General features: G+C 40.0%; 1 protein-coding gene across 1 annotated transcript in view; it reads left to right on the top strand.

Annotated features, from left to right (window-relative positions):
- The window catches only part of HOOK3 (hook microtubule-tethering protein 3), a 70023-nt gene that overhangs the window by 29006 nt on the left and 16664 nt on the right, over positions 1–24353 (top strand). The window contains exons 6-15 of the mRNA XM_009331502.1: positions 2534–2596; positions 4048–4131; positions 5386–5549; positions 7722–7862; positions 9362–9563; positions 12799–12909; positions 15849–15936; positions 16498–16567; positions 21349–21489; positions 23791–23878. Of these exons, the coding sequence (XP_009329777.1) occupies positions 2534–2596; positions 4048–4131; positions 5386–5549; positions 7722–7862; positions 9362–9563; positions 12799–12909; positions 15849–15936; positions 16498–16567; positions 21349–21489; positions 23791–23878 (1152 nt within the window). The remainder of the gene's footprint in view (positions 1–2533; positions 2597–4047; positions 4132–5385; positions 5550–7721; positions 7863–9361; positions 9564–12798; positions 12910–15848; positions 15937–16497; positions 16568–21348; positions 21490–23790; positions 23879–24353) is intronic.

Here is a 24353-nt window from a genome sequence, read left to right as displayed (position 1 = left end):
GGATAACTCTCCCTTTTCACCCCACTTCTTAACTTCAGTTTCTCGTTAACTGATGATCAGAAGTTGGATTTCTGTATTACTTGTGAGTAATCTGGCAATCTTGTTCCTGTTCCTTGTCTGGTTGTGCTACTGGACGCAGCGCAATCCCTTAGATTTCTTCTTTAGCATCCCTACCATATCACAGGCCATAAGATTGCAAGATGCTTCTTGTTGCATTGAGTCAGTCATCTGCACATTTGTCTGTGGCTCTTGCCCTCAGTGCCTCATGCACACTTCCCGTGACATTCCCGATGCAGCCCATGGAGTTAAATTCACAAATTCTGTGTAACATTCAAGCTACACCCACACCGTGTATCTCCACCACCTAATCCTTCTCCAGCTAATGTCCTCTTTTCTGGACATTTCTGCTAAGGCTTCTCAAGGATAGGAAGTTTTGGGAGAGATGGCAAAACCCATTGAAGAATAAAGGGACTATATTACTGGCCTCGGCCTGCCTCCTTTACGGTAATCCACAGAAAGCAGCAACACCACAGCGGCCTCTAGTGGGTTGTGCTGCCTCTTGGATTCCTCCTACAGTAAGTAAGTCTTGGACAGGCCTATTAAGCTGGGTTTCTGAAGAGGAAGTTGTGCTAGGGCCAGAAAGGGGTGGTGGCTGTCAGGGGCATATTGTTGTACACCCTTGCAGGCTGCATGCAGCCTGGGACCTGCCAGTTGGAAAGCACTGGTTTAACGGGCAGAGCTGACTTAGTGTCTGAAGTGTGTTTGTGAACAGTGTTGTGGGATATAGAATAGGGAGGAGAGTTCAGTATTTGGTTAATATGGATATCCCTGTTAGTCTTCTGGAAAAGCATTTAAACAATAGCTAGTGAAATGGAGTAACTGAAACATGTATAAACATCACTGAGCAGAGAGGGATTGGAAATTCTTGTTTTGGATGGCAAAATGATAATGAGCTTAGAAAACATGGCCCTAAATTAAATACAGTTTGTAATGCCACTATATATGGTAATGAAAAAGACACGTGACTTCTGTTTTCAGGGGACAGCTCTGAGGCTAGGGACTTTCTAATGGCTGTTACAGAGAATCTGGGCTTCATGGAATGATTTCATTTCGGAGCAGTTTGTCATTGTAAAGATGTAGACCAAATGGAAGGAATTCAGCAGTTAGCAACAAACATCATCAAGATCTGAGGAGGACTGTTGAGGACAGATAGATGAATTTAAGCATGTGGTACGTGGCTAAATCCCAATTAAGGAGATGGGGAAAGGGAGAGAAACGTAAGTGTATAAATATTTGAATGATATAAATGTCACTTGTACACAGTGGTGTAAACAGAAAGGATGGAGAAGAAGTGAGAGCTCTATGCTGTGTATCCGAGGAACTTTGCCAATGAAAAGTGATGCAAAAGCACTGATTTCTGGAAGGAATAAAGGAAGTTCTGTCTTTGGAGAGAGTAACCAGGCTGGACAGGAAGCCTTAGGAAAGAAGTCTTGTCCTGATTTTGGGTAGGATAGGGCCTTTTTGATTGTAACTTCCATGAATCATGTCATTGGAGAACTCGTAAAACATTTTGTGTTTGGACAGGATGACAGAAACCATCAGTGTGGTTCTGTAATGCTGCCTTTTGAGTTAGTTACAACATATTTCTTATTTGGAAGACTGTTCCTTTTTGTGTCTTACAACTTTCAGTAATAACTTTACCTTAATGTGTTTGCTGGAGGTAGGTGGGAGGTCGTTTTTGGGCTACAACTTCTGTTACAGTTGATTTAACTTTTAACTACCTGTCTAGCTGATCAGTGGATTACTGAAAGAAAACTTACTTTCTTATCAGCTTTTTATCTTTTAGTAAGCACATCAGTCATTTTGGAGGGCTTGCCTTTTTTTTTTTTTTTTAAAGTCATGGCTAAAAGTAATGTTTTCTACACTAAAACCACTACCAGCCATTCCTGCAATAAAATAGGTTAGTATACAAGGAATTGTAATACTAATTTCAGGAATACTCTCTATAGACTTTATTTTTAAATTTGCAAATTACAGACAACTCCAGAGCAGGAATTTTGATCATCTTTGTTTTGCACAATTAGCTGAAATAGATATGTCCCCAGCTATAGTTAAACAAATAAATCGATGTGAACTTCCAGGTGATCAAAAAATGAAAACCACTGGCAGAGAACAGTTAAAGGCAGGTCTTGCATGGTGGGTTGGTAGCTACTATCATTCCAATGCCACTTCAGTAAAATGCTTAGCAAAGTGTACTGTAGGTTTCATCGTAGATAAAGAATGTGCATTTTCAGAAGAAGAAGAGATGATGTAAGATTTCTTTTATAGTGCTTTAAATATTATAAATTCTGAAGATTTCTTTCCGTAATTGTTTCTGAATATGTCATATATAAAAACAAAGTTAAAAACTTCTGAATGAAGTCATATTGAAGCTCCCAAAAGTTAAAATCAGCTTGGTTAAAATCATTGAAGCTTAGCTTTTAATATAAAAGTAAATCCTTGCTTTTTCTAATCCAGTGTAATCTAATTGCAGTTGATGAGTAAAGAGTCTCCAGTCTCTGTTGGAAATGATGCTTACGTTGACCTTGATCGGCAGGTATCTAAGACTAGATGTTTCTTTTCATTCAATCATAGCATGTCAGTGGCGATCATTTTGCTTTGTTAAGAAGTCCTGTCTTTTTTTCTTTAATCATGAGAGGGTTTTGTGGGAAATTCAAATAAGGAGTGGAAAACTAAATTTCAGTATTTCAAGTCCTTTTGCTTTATAAATTGAGTTTATCTATTTTGTTTATTTAAAGGAGAGAAAACCTCAGTTTGGAAAACAAGTTTAGCTGTATGACATAGTATAGCAAAACTGCAGATGGATGCAAATCTTTGGGTATTGAGAAAGAATAATTTAAAAATGTGTAGTATTTGAATAAAGCTTTTTTTGCCGGTTCCTACTTCCAAAGTCAGTTTAAAGAAAACCCATAGATGTGGCTCAAAAATCCTTAAAGCAGTCCTTGGAACTGTTACAATATATGAGAAGTTTTCAAAGAGAATCCTTCCCTGTGTGATATATTTAAAGAATATACAAAACCAATTGTTTTTTTATCAGCTTAACCTCATGCTAACACTGTCCTACTTCCTCAGTTTTTCTCTAATTGACAGGTATAGTACAGTGGTGTTCCATGTGTTCCTCCATCATGCTTTCTCTGCAGAAGTATGTAAATTCTGGCAGATGGAGTTAATTTTTTTATGTCAACAGGTCCTTGAGAAATAAACTCGACAAAATAAGATACAATGATGCTGTTTGAGAAAGCCCATCTAAAATTCATCATATATAATAATACATATGTATATCTCTATATACATAATATGCATACACCTGTTTTAACAGGCCAATTTTCTTGTAGCTATGTTTTTTATGTTATCTTAACTGCACTCATATGCAAACTTGCAAGATACATATCTTTGAACATAAAGCCTTTGAAGGGAAGTATCTGAGTATTTCCCACTGCTTACAAGATTCAGTGCCCTTTTTCAGAAGGGTAGGCTTCTTCTTCACCATGTTAGTTGTATTTCTATTGTGCTTTAAGAGTAGTTTCCAGCAACTAGAGAGATGTTACCCTAATTGTCCATTCCCTGTATCCCACCTTGCAGTCCTCTCTGTATTTGAAAAGTAGATTGAAAACTGAAATTATGCACTCTTTGCATCTGTAAAGAAAAGTGGTTTTGACAATTTTCTCAGTGTACAGAGTTGATGAGTTCTTCAGACCCAAGTTCTTCAGGATTTTTTGACTCAATTCATAGAATAGATGTGATAATTTTGATGTGTTTTTGTAAGACCAAATACTACTTTTAGGTATGTTTACTTTTTACTGTAACACAAACTAAACAGTAATTGTATCTGCTTCTTTGTTTCTTTATAAGAGTGGAATTGCCTCAGTTTTCCAAAAATTTAATATATTACCTAAATGTAAAAATAATGTTACAGTCATGTAGTTCAGAATATTTTTAGACACTTCACAGAGAGTGATGAAACTATATGTTTGTTGTTTATGGTAGCTGAAGAAAACTACAGAAGAATTAAATGAAGCACTAGCAACAAAAGAAGAAATTGCCCAGAGATGTCATGAGTTAGATATGCAGGTAGGTTTGCTATATTGTACATATTAATTTTGAAGTGGGAAAGAGATGTGTTAATTTTTAGGCAGCTGAAAACAAGAAGTATAGTGTGAAAACATAATTTTTAAAAGGGAGGTGAAAATTGCACAGTAATTATTTTGCTTTACTTGTGCCAGTAGAGTGAATTTCATTGTTTTCTTACCTTGATGCAATGTTGCCAGTGTTAAGATGATTCATACTAACAAAACTTTTTTTCATTCAGGTGGGAGGGGGTTGATCTGTGTGGTTCAACTCTTGTGTTAGAGAACTAATAGAGGTTATGCTGCTGTAACAGTATCAGTTAAAGAGTTAAATCCCAATCAGAAGTTTCTATAGTTTATCAGCTGTGTATGGATTCAGACTAAGCCTTACTGTAAGTCAAGCATACCTCATCCAGAAGACATGAGGAGTGTAAAGTGGGAGCCCCGAAAGGCATTGCCATTACAACCCTACTTTGGAGTATAATTCAGGCTTTTGCCAAGCAGTTCAGTAACTGTTAGAATTAGTGAAGCTGATTTGTGTCATGGTTGATTTTGGTGTATTTGATGATTCAAGCTCTTATGGAAGCATTTCATTCTGTTGAGATGTTCACATTCGCTCTCTTCCCCTCCTCCTCCTGCATGTTAATTCTACACTATTTAATAATATATGAACCCATGCTTCAGCTGTTGTCTGAGTTGCAGCACTTTGGGTTCTTTGCACTACTGCCGGTTTTCACAACATTGCCGGAAACTGAGTCATCTTTGGGACTGTGTTCCTGTTTCAGGTCTGCTTGCAATTGGCCACTGGATGAAAAAAAAAAATCTAGGAAGGGTACAGACATCCCTTGGATATTCTGTGTGATTGATAGGCATTGTTTCTTTTGGAAATCAGTTTTAAAAGCTTTACTGTGGAGGGCTAGTTTTATTTGTTTGTTGGGAAAGTATGCAGACTTCATTATAATGAAGTTGTCTTCTGTGATAACTGAGACTTCTTCTTTAGATGCTTGTGCGAAATACAGTTAAGAATAATTACGTTTTCTGTGTGGTAAATCTACCCCTAATGTTGCAATATGTTGGTTACATCACATAGCAATTGAATACCTATTAATGTTACAGTATATTCCTGTGAAATGTGATTATTGAAGCCTGTGTGTTTCCATTTGTGGGTTGTGTTGATACTTTATCATGCACAGGAAAAAAAGTTGCTCTCTATAGCTGGGTAGCTCAGTTACTCCAGTTTATGCTTTTATTACAACAGGTTGCAGCCCTCCAGGAGGAGAAGAGCAGCTTGCTTGCTGAGAACCAGATTTTGATGGAACGTTTAAATCAATCTGATTCTATTGAAGATCCCAACAGCCCTGCAGGTCGTAGGCACTTGCAGCTGCAGACACAACTAGAACAACTCCAGGAGGAAACATTCAGGTAGAAAAGCTACTTTTGGTTAGATGGCAACAGGCATGACTTATATACTTCTGGTTCTGTTGGCAATTATGAATTAGTATAAAGGGTGACATAACCACAGTAGTAAAGTTTTTACGGTGATGTACGTGTTATGATTTACCTCTTTACAAGCTCCAGCATACAAAAATGCATGATTTCTTAATGCTGAAATGCTGTACACATGTCACTCTCTACTCTGTGAAGTTATTTTGAATTGTTTGTGTGCTACCATTTCACCCATGTTTTTCAAAATCAGTGAGAATGAAAAGTAGCATGCTTTCCTCTATGTAAATTATTCTGATTGCATTTTTAAGGTGTAGGAATTCCTAGCTGAAAGTTTCCTACGGGCAATACTACAGGTGGAATTATTATACAGCAAGTGTGTCCTTCTCTGAGTTTGAAAACAAATTCTTTTATATCCAAAAGATGGAAATTATCCGCAAGTGAGCTCTGCTCTTCATTTGCATTTCCTCAACACATGGAAATACAGTTCCTCTTTAAATATCCTTTGTGGTTCTTTTGACTGTTGCTTTCAGTCTGTGTAAGCCTATTCTGCTGAAGAAAGCTGGTCTACTTCACCATCATCTTTTCGTTCTTGTTGCTGTACTTTCCCTATCCTTTGTGAATGAAACTATGGTATTTCTTTACATTGCCAGTTTTTCTCCTCTTTCTGTCCTCTTCTGGTTGCCCTTTTCTAATTCTTATGTCAGCTGCCATGTAACTTTCCTTTTTTGCCTGTTTTGCCACTTTGCCATTTTTCCACTTCCTCTTGCTAAGCCTCCTTCCTGCGTGTTTAGACACAGCCTCTCCCTTCAGTTTCTTGAAAAACGTTCAGTGTTTCTCTTTCACAGCAGCTAGTGCCTGGTTTTCTGCTTTCTATATATGTACCATGTAAAGGAATAATGTAGTGATGTCTCTCTAATGTCCCCTTTATCTCTCCTTATTCATCTTCATGCTCTGGAATGATTCCTACCTGAGTCTATTATGAATTGCTGTTAGAACAGGTTTTCTCCCCATATGCAATGTCTGCACTGCCTGTTACTCTAGTTTCAGGTTCTGAAGGTCTTTCCAAACCTTTTTCACATGTGAGACTCATCTCCCAACCTCCTTCACCTCCTTCCCCTGCCTTCATAGCATGTGGTTTCTAATGGCAATTTGTGTGTGTTCCTTCTCCAGCTCTACCTGACCAAACAGGACATATGTACACCTTAACTGATGCCCAGTGTGGTACAATGTTTTTTCTCCCAGTCTTGCCTCTTTATGTCCTTTGACAGTTCCAGTCCATCACGATCCAAGTCTTTGTTGTATATGGTTTAGATGACCTACTGACTATTTGTTGTCTCAATTCTTGTAGATTCTTTTGGGGCTTCTTGAATTAATGGATAGAATACTTTTTTTTTTTCCGTGCCCGTACCTCCTTTTCTGGATTGTTTTTATTTTAATTTCAGATCAAAATCACAATAGGACTTCATGTTCCAGGTTGTGGCCTCTTCCATTCATTCAAAATGCTTTGACAAAGTTTCTCTTAGTTATTTCCTTTGCTCACTGCCAGGTTGATGCAGCTTTGCCTGTGTATGCTGTATGTAAGTAGTCCATTCCAGAAACTTTGGTCTCAGTTCTTTACATGCTAAGTAGATAACTAAATGTATGACTTGGTTCTTCAGAGGTACTGGGCAGGCACAGGTTCTTTATAGGTAAATAAATAAATAAAGCCACCTTGGTGACAACTCTACAGCATTTAGAACATCTGACAATCACGTCAATATTGTTGAAGGTGTATAGGAGTTGAACAGCTGAAAAATATCTTAGGATAAAGATGTCATGTTCAAACTTTGTATGCCCCAAGATGAAAAAAGGTAGAAATTTCTGCTTGAGCTTCCATTGTGAAAAATTATTATGACAGAAAAAACTCAGGATTTGTCTTTCTGAGAACATACATTAGCTTCTGATCTTCCAAATAGAAACACTGATATCGAAGTGGGAGCATTGAAAAAGTCAATCTGCTTCTATGTTTTTGAATAAGCACATTGGGCTGCTGTTCTCCTTCACTGCATCAGAAGACCATTCCATGTGTTTTTAGAGAGGATGATGATGAGGAAAGATAACTGTGGCTCAAGCTGAGAAATTATTTTCTGCTTTACTTAATTTCTACAGATTAGAAGCTGCCAAAGATGACTATCGAATACGCTGTGAAGAACTAGAAAAGGAAATTGCTGAATTGAGACAACAAACAGAAGAACTTACTACATTGGCAGAGGAGGCTCAGTCTTTGAAGGATGAGATAGATGTACTCAGGTAAACTCTGTTCCATTAACCCTTTTTTAACTTTCAACTTTTAATCCATATAATTCGTCTACTTAGTCTTCACTAGTTTTTGTTTAAATAATTTTAATATTAAATATAAACACTTTCTCAATGCCATGGTTCTTTTGGATCCTCCAGTTAAGTAGACAGACCACCACACAATTCTGCTTAATTAAATTAGTTATTTATTATGTACCTAATCAATAACTGTTAGTAAACTTAGCAATCCTACACCATCTTATGGTCATAACAAGTCACTCACTGATCTCTTGAGTATTCTCTAATCACCTTCACCATGACTTGGGCATCTGTTCTCATAAGAGAACTAGACTCTTTCCTTTCCTGGGTTTGCATTATTTGGACTTTGGGTGGCGCTTTTTGTTCATCATGCTAATATGAACAACATCTGCTACAGCTCTCTTTGTCACTGGATTTTAGCACCCAAAGTTGTCATGATTTGATGATGCTAGGCGTTTATAGGGTGGGGCAGCCCCTTTTACTATGGAACATAATCCTTCAGTCTTTCTGCCATGCATTATTCAGAACAGTTATCCACTACCTACCTGCATCACTCTTTCTAGCAAGTCTAGCAAGGCATATTCTAATACTGCCTTTTCTGATTCACCAGCAGCTTTCTACCAAAGCTATCTGTCTTTACCTCTTCTGTCATTAATATAAGGAATAAGCCCATCAGGCTGCACAATTCCATCAACTATCTGTGTGGGCAGCGTGGCTTCAAAGAGTAATTCCTTGCCCCAGAGAGAGGCTCTGCACTTCACTGGGGATTAAGGAGATTTGGCTTGCCCCAGTGTCCCATAAATTGACCATCAATTCAATGGGGGATTCTCCAGATTTCATAGGAAATTGAGTCAGTAAATTGGTTGGTTCTAAAATGAAATTGGGGGCAGTAATAGTAGCGGGAGTGTGGGTGGTTGGGGGTGAGGGTTGTTGCTGTCCTGGCATTGCACCAGGTGGATTGGAAAAACTCTGGAATGTTATGAACGGAGCCTGGTGTTTCATTTTTGTAGAAGGAAGCAGGCTCCAAAGCTGTTACTTTTGTGTCACCAAGTATATGCTGCCCAGGAGATAGATCTTGATGATTTTTTTCCTGGCTGTCATTAAAACAAATTGAAGGGCAGAACATACTATTCTTTACCCTTGTAAAATGCAGGACTGAGGATCAATTTTGAATTGAAAGGAAATGGGTGGGAGTGAAGGTGCTTTAACTATTATTTTAAGATTGGAAGCAGATAACAAGGTGTCTAAAAGTACCTCCATCAGCAGCTCTTTGAGTTGACAGATAGTTATGGGATGGAAGCAGGCAATTTAAAAGTGAAAACATTAATAATAGGAGTATATGACTGCTTTCTTGTTCTCCCCATGATGTCTCAGAATGTCTTCTGCATTAAGGCAAAATACTGAGGAAGCTTCAGGGCATTTCATTTTGTTAGTTTTCAGAGTACAAATTTCATACAAATCTGTCCCTCCAGGCATTCTTCTGATAAAGTAGCCAAGTTAGAAAGCCAGGTAGAGTCATACAAAAAGAAACTGGAAGACCTGGGTGATTTGCGACGGCAGGTGAAACTCTTAGAAGAGAAGAATACAATGTACATGCAAAATACTGTGAGCCTGGAAGAAGAACTAAGGAAGGCCAACGCAGCACGTGGTCAGCTGGAAACATACAAGAGGCAGGTGAGAACAGACATCATCAATGCAACAGTTCTCTGTATTGTTCAACACTTTCTTTTCATAACATGGCTAATACCTCAAAGTAAAAAAGAAATTATGAACAAAAAGCTCCCTGTGTTTAGAAGACTTCCATGTTTTGTAGGTACTACCTTTGTTCTCCTTTCCTGCAGTTCTTATCATTATTTCAAGTTTGGATTAGTTTGCCAATAAGCAGTATGTCTTACTTTTAAAAAATCAACAGATGCTATATTTTTTTCTCAAATCACTCCTAATTCTTAGTCAGTAGTGGGGCTTTAATTAGAGCCTCTTCTTTCAGATAAAGTATCCACTTTTCACTCACAAATTTCCAGCAGTGAGGAATGCACCACAGCTGAGGTAAGTTATTCCTGTGGTTAAGTAACCTCTTTTTTTTAAGGTTCTAGTTTGTCTGATATGTCTGAATTTGTCCAGTTATGAAGAGAGAAGGACGCATATCATCCTTATTGTTTGTATGCACCCAGCAGAGTACAAAATGTGTCACCAGCACACTCTCTGGAGTGAAAGGCATCTGTTTATCCTCCTGCTTATCAAAGTGCCATGTGATCCTGTTTCTGTAAAGGTGGAAGATGTGCTTAATCTTCTCTCTGCTTCTACACTACATTGACATGACATCATTCTGGGATTCTTGTTACCGGGCCAGACAGAGTGTGGTTCGTTAAAGCAGTAGGGCCTGCTCTGTATTTCTGCCTGCTTATAAGCTCGAATGATCTTGGCACAGGGGTCCTATCTATGTGTCAGCTTACAGCAGAATAAAAATACAGAACCAACCACTGACAGCATTGCAAGCCCAGGAGCAATGTGTGTCCCTAAGACTTGATAGTTTTTTCCCTGCACCTGGCCATCTTAGTTATTAAGACAACTAGCTTCAGCCTCTATGGGCTAATTGTAAATACATTCCAAATGATTCCACCAGAAAAAAAGAATCTGCACAAGTCCCATCATTTGTGCTGCAAAAGTACTCTTCCTTTTCTTCATCATTCCCTGTGTTTTATGGGTAGGATTTCATATCTGAGGAGCTGTTGATTTGTACAAAACTGTTCCGCTGGCTGAGACTGGAATAAACCTCAGGTGTCTCATGACAAATGTGAGATTTCTTCACCCGACCACAGAGCCTCAAAATGAACACACGGTGTGTCTACCTGCAGTGTCTGTAAGGCTGGGCTCCTTTGAGACCTGCCTGTGAATCATGAGCTGTCACAAAATTAATTTCTGGGAATCCTAAATTGTGCTATAAGAATTAAGCCAGGTATAAAGGTTCTGATGTTGTGGCACTGATGAGCACTAGTGTGCCCCTGTAGTGGAATGTATCTCGTCTGGTATGTGAAGGATCCAACCCCACTCATGATGCCATCAGAGGAGTTACTTCGTTGGCTTAGAAGCTCTGTGCTGTGCAGATGAAAGTGCTCGGTTCAAACTCTTATAGTGATCTGCAAGAAAATCACATCTTCACCCCACCCAGCAGTTTCTGTGAGATGAGGTTAACGGTGGTGTATTGTGCTGGGAGGTGTAATAGCATTTATTTATTTAAGAGTTTTTGTTCGCTTTTCTGAAAGCAAGCACAAGCATTTTCTAAGAAACTTTTTATTGCAGCATGAAGAATTGAAATGTGGAGATTCTGGGATTATTTTTTGTAATTTTAATTCAGCCCCTTTGTGCATGTGCATTCTGATATATTTTTGACAGTATGTCTTGCTTTTCTTTGCTGCAAGATTCCTGCTTTACTCATTCCACACATCAGATAATGCTCAGTAAATGTGATGGCAGTTAATTTTTTTTTTTTTTAATCTTGTGCATTACCATATAGCTGTATATCTTTCTATACACTCCCAAGTCCTGATTCAAGACAATTTATTTCCTGCTGTGTTTTTCTACATACCATTACCATAGCATGAGTGATTACAAACATTAATGCATTTGTTTCCATTTGAGGTGAAAATATACCTATTTTGCAAGTGGGGGCACAATCACAGGTGAAGGCCTGCATATTTTTTTTTATACCTGCAGTTACTCTGATAGCCACAGTGATGGATGTCACATCTGAGAAATGAAATATTTTCATATCTAACATTTTGATATATATTTTTTTAATCTGATAATCTCAGAAAGGGCAGGCCTGTGCTTTTTTTGCGGCCTTTAATTTGAGAACAACAGCAGCAAAGTCCTTCTGTAAGACTTAGGACCATGCAGATCTTTAAGCCTGGTAGTTATTTTGCTATAGCTATACACATTGAAAATGAAAGGTAATTAGAACCACTAGGCAGTCTTAATGTAGGTATGACTACTGCTTTGCTTCCCAATTTAAGTTAATCACTTTCTCTGTAATCTAAAAGCCATGAAAAAGCCTTCTTATGAATTGCTTCAGGAGAAGCTGTACATCTTTAGCTGAGTCTTCATTCAGCTTTTGTGTTTGCAGGTCAGTCTTTATTCAGCGTACTTGCTTCCATGCTCTCTGCATTATGAGCTTTACTAATGTTCTGGGAACAACCCTTTGCTAGTAAAGGCTGAGAGTTTTGAAAAGGCAAGACTTCACTGATTTGCCTCCTGTTCACTCATCGTTTCTGCTCAGCTTTCAGATTTCTGCTCATTTAATTTTAAAAGCTCTTTACTGATCTGTAGTCGAAAGTATACATGCGACTTTGTTAGCAATGTTTCCTTCTGAAGTAAAGAAAACTGTTTTTGAGCGTGTGGCTGAATCTTTATATTAGTGTATTAAAAATGATTAGGAAAATCTCAGTTTAAGAAACATTACCTGGCTGCACAAACTGGTGGTTGAATTCTGAGCGAGGCTTGTGAAATACAGTTAACAAAAGGTGTAGATAATTTGCTTTCTTCAAAGTTTTTTCTTTTTCCTAGGCTTCTCAGAATACAGGAGGATTTTTCTACTTTTCCTAAGCTCTTTGATCCATAGAACTATATAGCTTTTTTCTGTAAACCATGCTTGGGCTTAAATTCTTGGGTTTGGAGGTACTGAAAATACTTTACAGTTTTTGCTTCTTTTGCTTGTGCTAAGACCTAATATTTGAATGCTGTTGGTTTTGCTGAAACACAGAACAACTGATGAAAGCAGTTTTTAGTATGTTCTATAGGTATCTATTTCACTTGTTCACAACATGACTCGTGGTGCATGGTAATTGGCTACTTTGTCTTGTGTATTTTGTTTTAATATTTGCAGACAAATTATTGATTCTTGTTCTCACAGGCAGTTGAACTACAAAACAGGTTATCTGAAGAATCCAAGAAAGCTGATAAATTAGATTATGAATGCAAACGACTGAAAGAAAAAGTAGACAGCCTCCAAAAAGAAAAAGATGTAAGTGCCAAGGTGTTACTTTTTTGGTAGTAGTGATAGCAACTTCATGTCCTTTATAACACAAAGATATGGTAATTACAGTTAGCCATTTACAGCCAGCTTTTTAAATTAGGAAGTCTTTTTTCACTTAAAATTTTCTAATGTTTGTGTACAAGATCCTTTTTAAACCTAAGAACTGTACAGCACAGAATAAGGTGACTACAAAAACATATGCAACCCATTTTTAAGAGGAAAAGCCTTCATATTTGGGATCTGAAGTTGTTTCTTGACCATTTACCATGAGAAGGTTAATAAACACCCAGGGTAATTGTAATGTATTCTGAAAAACTATTTAAGGTAGGGTTTCTACAATATCATCCTAGAACTGAACTACTGTTGCATTTTTTCTAAAGCATTCTTTGAGGTACCATCAGCGTGCTTCTCTTTGTGGAGTCATGAATACTGCAGCAAGAGGCTTAGGAGTTGTGTAGAGGGATGTGTCCTTTGTGGCGATCTCGCCTTTTATGACAGCTCCTTATTGATCTATCTTGTACTGCCAACATGGAACACACAGGATGGATACCAGTCTATTCCCTTCCTCTCTGTCATTTGCTGTTAGTGAGTCTGCGATTAATTGCTCTGTCCTTTCTTGCCAAGACTGATCCTTCAGACTTCTCTTGCACACTGTTGTTTCTCACCAGTTTATTTCCTCTTGTTTCTTAGGAATGTATACGCAGGTGCCTCAAACTACCTCAAACCAAGGCCAGCACTTTGAGTTAGCAATTTCTTAGGCTTGTTTTAAATATAAGTCCATCTATCCATCAGGCAGAATTTCTGTAGGCTTTTCCCTCAATAGTCATATTTCCTGTCCAGTTTTTTCAAAAATTTCTAGCCCATGCACTTGAATAGCATTTGAACTGAAAATTTTCAGTTATTTTCTGTTCATACATCTTTGATTTCCGTATTTTATTAAATTTTCCAACTATTGTGGGCACTTGGCCTTGATATCGCATTCCAATCTTCAGTTCAGATTGGAATGCCCGTAGTAACTGTATTTGTACTGTGCTTTGGCTTTCTTTCCTGCTCTTTATTTGAAGTTTGTTTTTCCAGTTTTGTTATGTTTGACAATGGTAAGATTGTGTCTGTGGCTTACCCATTGCTTGGTGGACCATTTCATCTTGCACAAAGGATCTGAATTGCAGGCCATCATCATATAGTTTTTTGTTTTACCCCCTGGCAAGTAGCATTTTTTGGGGCGGATGTTGTTTTTCAATACATTCTTTTGAATGGATAAGCACTTGTGAGAAGTAGGTTACAGCTGAAGTCTCTCAATGTTTGAATTAGTGATTCGTTACCTGTGTTACCTACTCTTTCTGTTCCCTGTTGTCACATATGTGTCAGTAAGGTTGCCCACCACAGGTCACAAGCTATGTAATGGTATCTTGTCAGTTATATCTTGGAAACAGTTACTAAGATTGATTATGTCCTTTTCTTTATGTTCTGGCAAAGTGTGGTAGCGTGTTTGATACCTTCAGCCATGTAGCTTGGAATTTTACCTCTGTGGTGTGTTGTATGATAAGTACTAAGATAATTTGATGAGTTGACTTTGTCTGCAGTGTACAAATGAAGGCCCAGAGCTTTTTCTATTCATTAAAATATTCTGGCATTTGATTAATCAACTTGCTGTTTTCTGACTGACAGTAGTAGACTGCAGAATCCTTGCTTTCAGCAGCTGAGTTTGAGCACTCCTCTGTGTGGCTCTTCTTCTGTAGTATTTATGGTAAAAACTGTTTTTTCACCTGTGGGGTTTGTGAAATGACTTTTAGTGCTAACAGAATGTACACTTTATTCAGATTGTTCTGACAGTTGCACCAGAGTTCATTCACCTTGCAGGATTCAGAAATACAGCAGAAGCCTCTGTCACACCTCACCAAAATGTTCTTTGCCAAAGTGATTCCAAGTCCTGGATCCACTTGGGCTGAAATATAAAATATGTCTGAGTCAACCTATTAATAGGATGAAATGCAAGGAGCTGTCAGCCGACACAACTCCATACCTATACAGAGCCAAGGTCTGTCCTGGACCTTTTCGTAGTACTGGACATGTCTGATTTTGGAGAAAACTACAGCTTGGATCTTTACATAGTTGCCATTTTCTCCTTTCATTTTTGAATCTCGGCAACCTTCTGGACAAAAACTTGATGCTATAGATCCTCATTTTTTGCCAAAAGGGGACTTGTGCCAAATTGGGAGAGTATTTGCCTGATGCTACTGAAGAGCCCATCTGTCCAGATCCCAAGGTGGTCCAGTCCTGTTATTCAGTTCTCTTTGGATTGAGCCTCAAGCAACTAGTTTTCTTGCATAGCTAAGATGCTGGTGAACGGCAAGGCCAGTTGACACACAGGAGGAAGGGGATATGGAAATGCTGCTCACACTTTCACTGTTGAAAGACAAACAAAATGAAGTTAATGCAGTTTGTTTGTTTTGTTGACTGTGTACTCACCTGCTTTTTATTTCATTCCTGGTTAAACCTTGGTTTCTTGGTGAGGGAAAAATCTACGGTCTCTTAATTTTAATTCCCTTTCTCTTGGAATCAGCCCCGATAAGGGCAAAAGGAGGATGGCTGAGTGACCCCAGTGGATGCTGTTTACTACCTGGTACCAGAACTTTGTGTCACTAATATCTTGATTTTGTAAGCTTATACCCTGATATTTTTACACCCATAAGTGTAATACAGAGCAGCAACCCTTCTCAAAAGAAACACTGTTCATGTAGAATATATAATATTTATGTTTATTCTGTTATGAAATAGACTGAGATGCTTTAATTTGAAAATCATCTCTAGAGTCGCATTAAATTCTCTTTAAAGTGTTGAAGACTGTGCCTTTTGGCGACGTTTGTACTGTTAAAGATGGATTTGTAGTGCCAAGACTGATATTAATTCTCTTTCCAATTATTCAGAGATTAAGAACAGAAAGGGATTCTTTGAAAGAAACTATTGAAGAGCTTAGATGTGTACAAGCTCAGGAGGGTCAACTCACCACTACAGGTAAAGGACAAATAAGGAGATTAAATGAGTCTTTTATAAAGTTTACAGGACTTCTCTGGAGAGTATTGAATATGCTCTTGTTTAGCACAGAATAAATTTATGCTGCTTCAGCTATTCATAACTTTGTAAGCATTTGAAAACTTCAGATGTTATTTCAGTCAATCAGAAATTTTAGCCTTCTCCCCAGTGTGATATTCTTATAGTGTATTTCTGATTTCTGTGTAGTTATATAGTTTTCTTCAGAGAGATACTAAGTTTTCTCATGTTTGTATGATATTTCATGTGTTGCAATTTATTTCTATGTGTAATGTTGCACAGCTTTGTAGCTCTTAGATAAGCTAATGAGCAGAAAATACACCACAAAATTACTTCATCAGAATGTATGAAGACAGAAATAATGATTATTCTCCAAATGAAATTGTGCTTGTCTGTCTGTCTTGCTGTAGCCTGACTTTGTGTCATTTTCCATTACTCTAAAACTTTAAACTTCTAGAACAATGTTTACTTCTGGTCTTTTAAAGAAAGGTCTGCTTGCTAAATTTTTTACTTTTCCTAACCCAGGATTGATGCCTCTGGGAAGACAAGAGCCTTCAGACAGTTTAGCAGCAGAAATCGTTACTCCTGAAATAAAGTAAGCTAATGTGTGCTTTGTTTTACTAACCTTTACAATGTACCCATAGATGATTAGTTAGTTTTCAGTGTTAGAAAGTTTCTACAATTAATGTTTGGTTTTTTCCTCTCCTTTTGGATTTCTGCACTACAGGAGCTGTTATGCTTAAGACAAAATTCAGTTGACCTCACTTGAGTTTGTATTGTGCTCCTAAAAAAAAGGGAAAACAAAATATCCCTTTATCCTCACATTGTGTCTTGCCTCTTCCTACAGAGAGTTCATATAACTGCAGCTTGTAGGTGCATTAACAGAGAAAAATGTGTAACAAGAACGTGTTGTTGTGCAAGGAAAAAAATGACTAAAATTGTGAAAGGAAGAGTAGATTATAAATTACATTTTGTATCATGGCATCATCTATTAAAAGGAAGAACAGCAGTGGCAGAGTTGCAAATCATTGTTATCTTAAGATGTTGCTGTGTTTAGCCTTGCCAGTATGCTATAAGTTTTTAAGACAGTCACATCTCAGAAATCTGTTAGCTCTTCAGTATGTCTTTTCTTTTATCTGTACCAATACTGATACAGTATTTTAACACTTGGAAAGCTCAGTATGTGTCAAAACATATTGTTCAGTAGTAAAATACCTTTCTAGAAAGCTAATAATAGAAAAGATTTGTTTTTCTTCCAGCTGTGCTGCTGCACCTTACTACAAGAACAATTCTTTTTAGTTTTGTTCAGAAACAAAAAAAGAAGATAATGTTTTGAGGCAGTTTTAGTGAAGTATGGAGTTACTGCATAAACCTTCCACATGATTGCATGAGAGAGGACAGGACCCTAAATGCCATAAATATCCAAGCATAGCCTGTGGTTTCACTGACTCTTTATCTTTGGCTCCCAAAGACGAATTCTGGATTTTATGCAAGCATACATCTATGCAGACTGTTTGCAGCTGCTAAGCTTGGCCTCCATGCCTACTTGATAGAGGTGGACAGTAGCAGTGGCTGCTGCAGCACTGGAACTTCCTGATCTGCCGGTCTGTGCTGCTGCTTCTGCTGATGAAGGGGGAAGACTGCACAAGGCAGCCCACCCACAGGAGTAGCTACTACTGCTCTCTTGTTCCCTCCATGGTGACAGAGCATGGGTCTGTGCTCAAGCACCTTTCTCCATCTCATAGAGAAGACCTGCAGACCAAATGGGAGAGTTTGATGAGGCAGGTTCAGTCAGTGGCATGTCAGTTACACCTGAGAAAATCAACAAGTTAAGTGACATGAGGAGTTAGCAGGGCTCACTGAAAGAGCTTTAAACTAGATTTGAAGGGGGAAAGGAATAAAACCAGGCTCACTAGTGATAAGCCTGGCGGCGGCACGCCAGTGTTTGAGCGGCAGTGGGCTGGCAAGGTCCTTCAGTCTACTCCATGATGAGCAGATTTGAAATGTTCCTGTACCAATGCACACAGCACCTTAGCCATCTTGGTGGAGGCAGGGGATGGAGATGCATGCGGCAGCAAAGACATAAGGGTTGTTGATGCATTAGAAACTACAGAAGCACCTGAGAACAGTCACACAGGAATTAGGTCTTCTCCCCAAAAAGACATAAGGGTTGTTGATGCATTAGAAACTACAGAAGCACCTGAGAACAGTCACACAGGAATTAGGTCTTCTCCCCAAAATAAAGGTGGCAGGATCAATAGCCCAACTGAAGTGCATCTACACCAATGCACACAGCATGGGCAACAAACAGGAAGAGCTGGAAACCGTTGTGCAGCTGGAAAACTACGATCTAGTTGCAATCATGGAAACATGGTGGGATGACTCTCAACTGGAGTCCTGCAATGGATGGCTATAAACTCTTCAGAAGGGATGGGCAGGGAAGGAGAGGAGGTGGGGTAGCCCTGTATGTTAGGGAGTGTTTTGACTGTCTAGAGCTTGACAATGGTGACGATAGGGTGAAGTGTTTATGTGTAAGAATCAGGGGAGAGGCTAAGAAGGCAGATATCATGGTGGGAGTCTGTTATAGACCATCCAACCAGGATGAAGAGGCAGATGAAATATTCTATTAGCAGCTGGGAGAAGTCTCACGATCGCTAGCCGTTGTTCTCATAGGGGACTTCAACTTACCAGACGTCTGCTGGAAATACAATACAACAGAGAGGAAACAGTCCAGAAGGTTCCTGGAGTGTGTGGAAGATAACTTCCTGACGCAGTTGGTGAGGGAGCCAACTAGGGAAGGTGCCCCACTGGACCTGTTTGCGAACAGAGAAGGACTTGTGGATGATGTGACGGTTGGAAGCTGTCTTGGGCACAGCGATCATGAAATGATAGAGTTTTCAATTCTCACAGAAGTAAGGAGGGGGGTCAGCAGAACTGCTACCTTGGACTTTTGGAGGGCAGACTTTGGCCTCTTTAGGGGGCTGGCTGACAGAGTTGCTTGGGAGGCAGTCCTGAAGGGCAAAGGAGTCCAGGAAGGCTGGACATTCTTCAAGAAGAAAATCTTAAAGGCACAGGAGCAGGCCATTCATATGTGCCAAAAGATGAGCTGGCGGGGAAGAAGACTGGCCTGGCTAAACAGAGAGCTTTGGCTGGAACTCAGGGAAAGAAAAAGAGAGTTTACGATCTTCGGAAGAAGGGTCAGGCAACACAGGAGAACTACAAAGATGTTGTGGGGTTATGCAGGGAGAAAATTAGAAGGGCCAAATCCCAGCTAGAACTCAATTTGGCTACTGCAGTAAAAGACAATAAAAAATGTTTCTGTAAATACATCCACAACAAAAGGAGGGCTAAGGAGAATCTCCATCCTTAATTGGATGCAGGGAGAAACAGAGTGACAAAAGATGAGGAAAAGGCTGAGGTATTTAATGCCTTCTTTGCCTCAGTCTTTAATAGTAAGACCAACTGTTCTCAGGATACCCTGCCCTCTGAGCTGGAAGACAGGGACGGGGAGCAGAATGAAGCCCCCATAATCCAAGGGGAATCCTACACCACTTAGACACACACAAGTCTATGGGGTCGGATGGCATCCACCCAAGGGTACTGAGGGAGCTGGCGGAAGTGCTCACCAAGCCACTTTCCATCATTTATCAGCAGTCCTGGCTAACCAGGGAGGTGCCAGTTGACTGGAGGTTAGCAAAAGTGACGCCCATCTACAAGAAGGGCCAGAAGGAGGATCCAGGGAACTACAGGCCTGTCAGCCTGACCTCGGTGCTTGGGAAGGATATGGAGCAGCTCATCTTGAGTGCCATCACGCGGCACGTACAGGACAACCAGGTGATCAGGCCCAGTCAGCATGGGTTTATGAAAGCCGGTCCTGCTTGACTACCCTGATCTCCTTCTATGACGAGGTGACCTGCTTAGTGGATGAGGGAAAGGCTGTGGATGTGGTCTACCTAAACTTTAGTAAAGCATTTGACACCATTTCCCACAGCATTCTCCTAGAAAAATTGGCTGCTCATGGCTTGGACGGGCATACTCTTCACTGGGTAAAAAAATGGCTGAATGGCTGGGCCCAAAGAGTTGTGGTGAATGGAGTTAAATCCAGTTGATGGCCAGTCACGAGCGGTGTACCCAAGGGCTCAGTTTTGGGGCCGGTCTTGTTCAATATCTTTATCAACGATCTGGACGAAGGGATCGAGTGCACCCTCAGTAAGTTTGCAGACGACACCAAGTTGGGCGGGAGTGTTGATCTGCTGGAGGGTAGGAAGGCTCTGCAGAGGGACCTGGACAGGCTGGACCGATGGGCCGAGGCCAACTGTATGAGATTCATCAAGGCCAAGTGCTGGGTCCTGCGCTTGGGTCACAACAACCCCATGCAACGCTACAGACCTGGGGAAGAGTGGCTGGAAAGCTATCTGGTGGAAAAGGACCTGGGGGTGTTGGTCGACAGCTGGCTGAATGTGAGCCGGCAGTGTGCCGGCCAAGAAGGCCAATGGCATCCTGGCCTGTATCAGAAATAGTGTGGCCAGCAGGAGTAGGGAAGTGATCGTGCCCCTGTACTCGGCACTGGTGAGGCCGCACCTCAAATACTGTGTTCAGTTTTGGGCTTTTGGAGCGGCTGAGGGAACTGGGGTTGTTTAGCCTGGAGAAAAGGAGACTGAGGGGAGACCTCATCACTCTCTACAACTACCTGAAAGGAGGCTGTAGCGAGGTGGGTGTTGGTCACTTTTCCCAAGTAACAAGCGATAGGATGAGAGGAAATGGCCCCAAGCTGTGCCAGGGGAGGTTTAGACTGGATATTAGGAAAAAATTCTTCACTGAAAGGGTTATCAAGCATTGGAACAGGCTGCCCAGGGAAGTGGTTGAGTCACCATCCCTGGAAGTATTTAAAAGACGAGTAGATGTGGCATGTAGGGAGATGGTTTAGTGGTGGACTTGGCAGTGTTAGGTTTATGGTTGGACTCGATGATCTTAAGGGTCTTTTCTAAAGATTTTCTAAATGATTCTATGAAAACAGACCAACAGAGTATAAGTGACTTGCCCAGGTTCATGCAGTAGTTCAGTGACAGCTGAGATTACAACCTCCCTTAACGCTTGTCACCAAGCTTTGCCTTCTACACGTTCTACTGATAAATCTATCCAGCTGTACTCTAAGATCTAATAGGTGCTCTCAGGCAACTTCCTTGTGTTGTGCTTTCTACAACTACAACTCCTTTAATCAGGTTTGTATTTTGAAGACGATTGTTGTTTCAGCTGTCTCCCTTAAATAGGTAAAGATGGTCTTTACATTATATTTACAACTCCCGTAGTAAACTGTTTCCTTCTTTATAGAGATTGGCATACTTTTTTCTACAGAATTGTATTTTATGTGTTTAGGGAGAAACTCATTCGCCTTCAGCATGAGAACAAGATGTTAAAGTTGAACCAAGAAGGTTCTGACAATGAAAAGATCGCCTTGTTGCAGAGCCTTCTTGATGATGCAAACTTACGGAAGAATGAATTGGAGACAGAAAACAGGTAAGAAGTTTTGTCCTCTGTTTCAGTTGACTTTTCTAATGATGCCATATACTTTTGACTGTACTGTGTCCAATAGTGGCCTCCCCAGTACAAGAAAGACATGGCCTTACTGGAGTCAGTCCTGTGAAAGGCCACAGGGATGTGATTACAGGACTGCAGCATCTTTCATATAAGGACAGCCTGAGGGATAGAGACTATGTAGCCTGGAAAAGAGAAGGCTCAGGGGGGATCTTATCAATGTTTATAAATATCTGATGGGAGGGTCTAAAGGAGATGGAGCTAGATTCTTCTCAGTGATGCCCAGTAAGAGTAAGAGGCAGTGGGCAGAAATTACCCCAGTAATGGTAAGAGGCAGTGGGCAGAAATTAAAACACATTAAATTTCATCTGAATGTAAGAACATAATTTTTTACTGTGAGGGTTGCTGAACACTGGAATAGGTTACCCAGAGAGGTTGTCTCCATCCTTGGAGATATTTAAAACCCAACAGGACATGTTCCTGGGCAACCTGCTAAATTAGGCCAATCAGCATACAGGCGTCCATGGGACCAGAGAGCGAGCATCTGAGCATGCTAAGATGGCTGGCTGATACTGTTGTGAGGCTGCTCTCCATCTAAGCTTTGAAGCTGCTCCCTATCTAATCTTCCTCAATCTTCCCCTTTGATTGGGGAAGGTACCTGAAGCCTGGAAAAAGGTAAATACTGCACTCACCCTTAAGAAGGGCAAGAAGGAGAGTTCAGAGAACTACAGAGATTCGTCAGCCACAGCTCATTTTCTGGGAATTTCATGAAGCAAGTCCATCTGGAATCTCTTTCCAACCACATGAGGGACAAGAAAGTAATTGGGAAAGGCCAACATGAATTTATTCAGGGCAAATCATACCCAACTAATCCAATTGTCTTGACAATGAGATGACTGCCTATGTGAAGAAGAGTGGAATGGTGGATGGTACTTACCTTAGCTTTAGCAAAGCCTTTGGCATAGCCTCCCATAATATCCTTATGTTCAAAATGGTTAGATATAGACTGAATAAGTGGACAGTAAAGTGAGTGGAAAACTGGTTGGACAGCTGGGCCTAAACAAAATAATCAGTGGTACAAAATCCAACTGGCAACCAGTTCCTCAGGCTTCAATACCAGGACCAATGTTGTTCATCACCCTTATTAACTTGACTAATGGGAGGGACTATACTCTCAGCAAGTTTGAGGATGGTACCACACTGGGAGGAGAGATTGATATGCTGAAAGGGAAAGCTGTTAATCAGAGGAGCTCAGCAGTCCAGTGAAATGAGCTGATGGGAGCCCTAGCCCTGGCTGGGAGGAGCCTGGCATTGCTGGCTGGGACCAGTAGGCTGGGGAGCAGCTCTGCTGCAAAAGCCGTGGGTTCCCAGTGGGCAGCAAAGGAGGATGTGTCAACTGGGGACGTTGCAGCTGGCTGTGACCTCGGCTGTCCTCACCAGGGTGCAGGCAGTCAGTCTGGGAAAATGATCCTTTGTCTCTCGTCAGTACTTATAAGATCACGTCTGGACATAGCATATAATTTTGGATTCCCAAGTACAAGAAGGACATGGATGTACAGGAGTGCAGCAGAATACTGCTAAAGTGAGGGATGCTGGAGCGTGTGATATGTGGGATAAGACCGAGAACTGGGTTTGTTCAGGCCAAAGAAAAGGTGGCATAGAGGTGATAATACTGTGATATACATCTGCCTGATGGGAAAGCATCAATGAGACAGAGCCAGACTCTTCTTAGAGATTTGACAGTGGAAGGACAAGAGGCAACAAACACAATATGGCGTATGGGTCTGAACTCTAGAAGAGAGGCCCAAAGAGATTGTCAGATCTCCATCCTTAAAGGTGTCCAAACCTGGACTGGATGTATTTCCCAGCAATCTGCTGTAAGTGCACCTGCTTGAAGGAGGAGGTTGGATTTAGACAACCTCTGGAGATCCCTTCCAACCTACAGGTTTATAGGATTCTGTGGCTGTATAAAAGCAGTAAGCTAATAGCTCTCACACAGTAAAACTGGCTGTTAGAAACTCTTGTTTCATGTATATAGAAATGATTTCTTAATACATGCGTTTATGTTGTCTTGGAAGAGTATCAGAATGTTCTGGATGACTACAGCCTATAATCTCTGGAACTGCTGTAGGCTCTAACTACTGTTGTAAATTTTCTGTGAATAAAATACAGTATTGCAGCTCTTGCATAGAAGACCTGAAAACACTGGACACTAAAAATCTCAGGCTTCCTCTTGCAGTTGTTTTTTTTTTTCTGAAAAACAAAATATTATCTCTCTCCTAGATTGGTAAATCAGAGACTTCTAGAAGTGCAGTCCCAGGTTGAAGAACTACAAAAATCTTTGCAGGATCAAGGTTCAAAAGCTGAAGATGTAAGTAGAAATGTACATCAAACTTACATTCAAGTAGTTACTGTTTTCGAAACTTTCACCTTTTTGTAAAAAAATATGTAAAAGAAATATGCAAATGGAGATTTCTGATAGTTTTCCATATTTATTCGTATGGTCTTATCACTACATTGTGCTTCTCTAAATAGGATGTAAGGCATAGTAAGACATTTGTCTAGAAGATAAAGCCATCCTATGTAGAGAAGGTGTCAAGTAAGTTTTATTTGATTAATTGTGTCTGTTCAATAGTAAACTTAGCATTAAAATTACTTAATTAGACTAGAGAGTTTTGCAGGGAATTAAGGAAATGTTAATTCTCCATGTCTTAATAAAGTATCTGAAGTTATTTTTAGTTTAGTTTTCTTAATGAAAGTTAAGGCCTTTTCTGCCAGTGGAAGCTCTGTAATTGTGGATGTAAATGTATCTTGTAATGCAAGAAGCCAGGCAGGCCAAAGCTGAA

The sequence above is a fragment of the Pygoscelis adeliae genome, unplaced genomic scaffold (genome assembly GCF_000699105.1).
Source record: "Pygoscelis adeliae isolate BGI_AS28 unplaced genomic scaffold, ASM69910v1 Scaffold289, whole genome shotgun sequence".
In the NCBI taxonomy this organism is placed as follows: Eukaryota; Metazoa; Chordata; class Aves; order Sphenisciformes; family Spheniscidae; genus Pygoscelis; species Pygoscelis adeliae.
The sequence above is the reverse complement of the archived record's forward strand: the minus strand, read 5'-3'. Positions and strand labels throughout refer to the sequence as shown.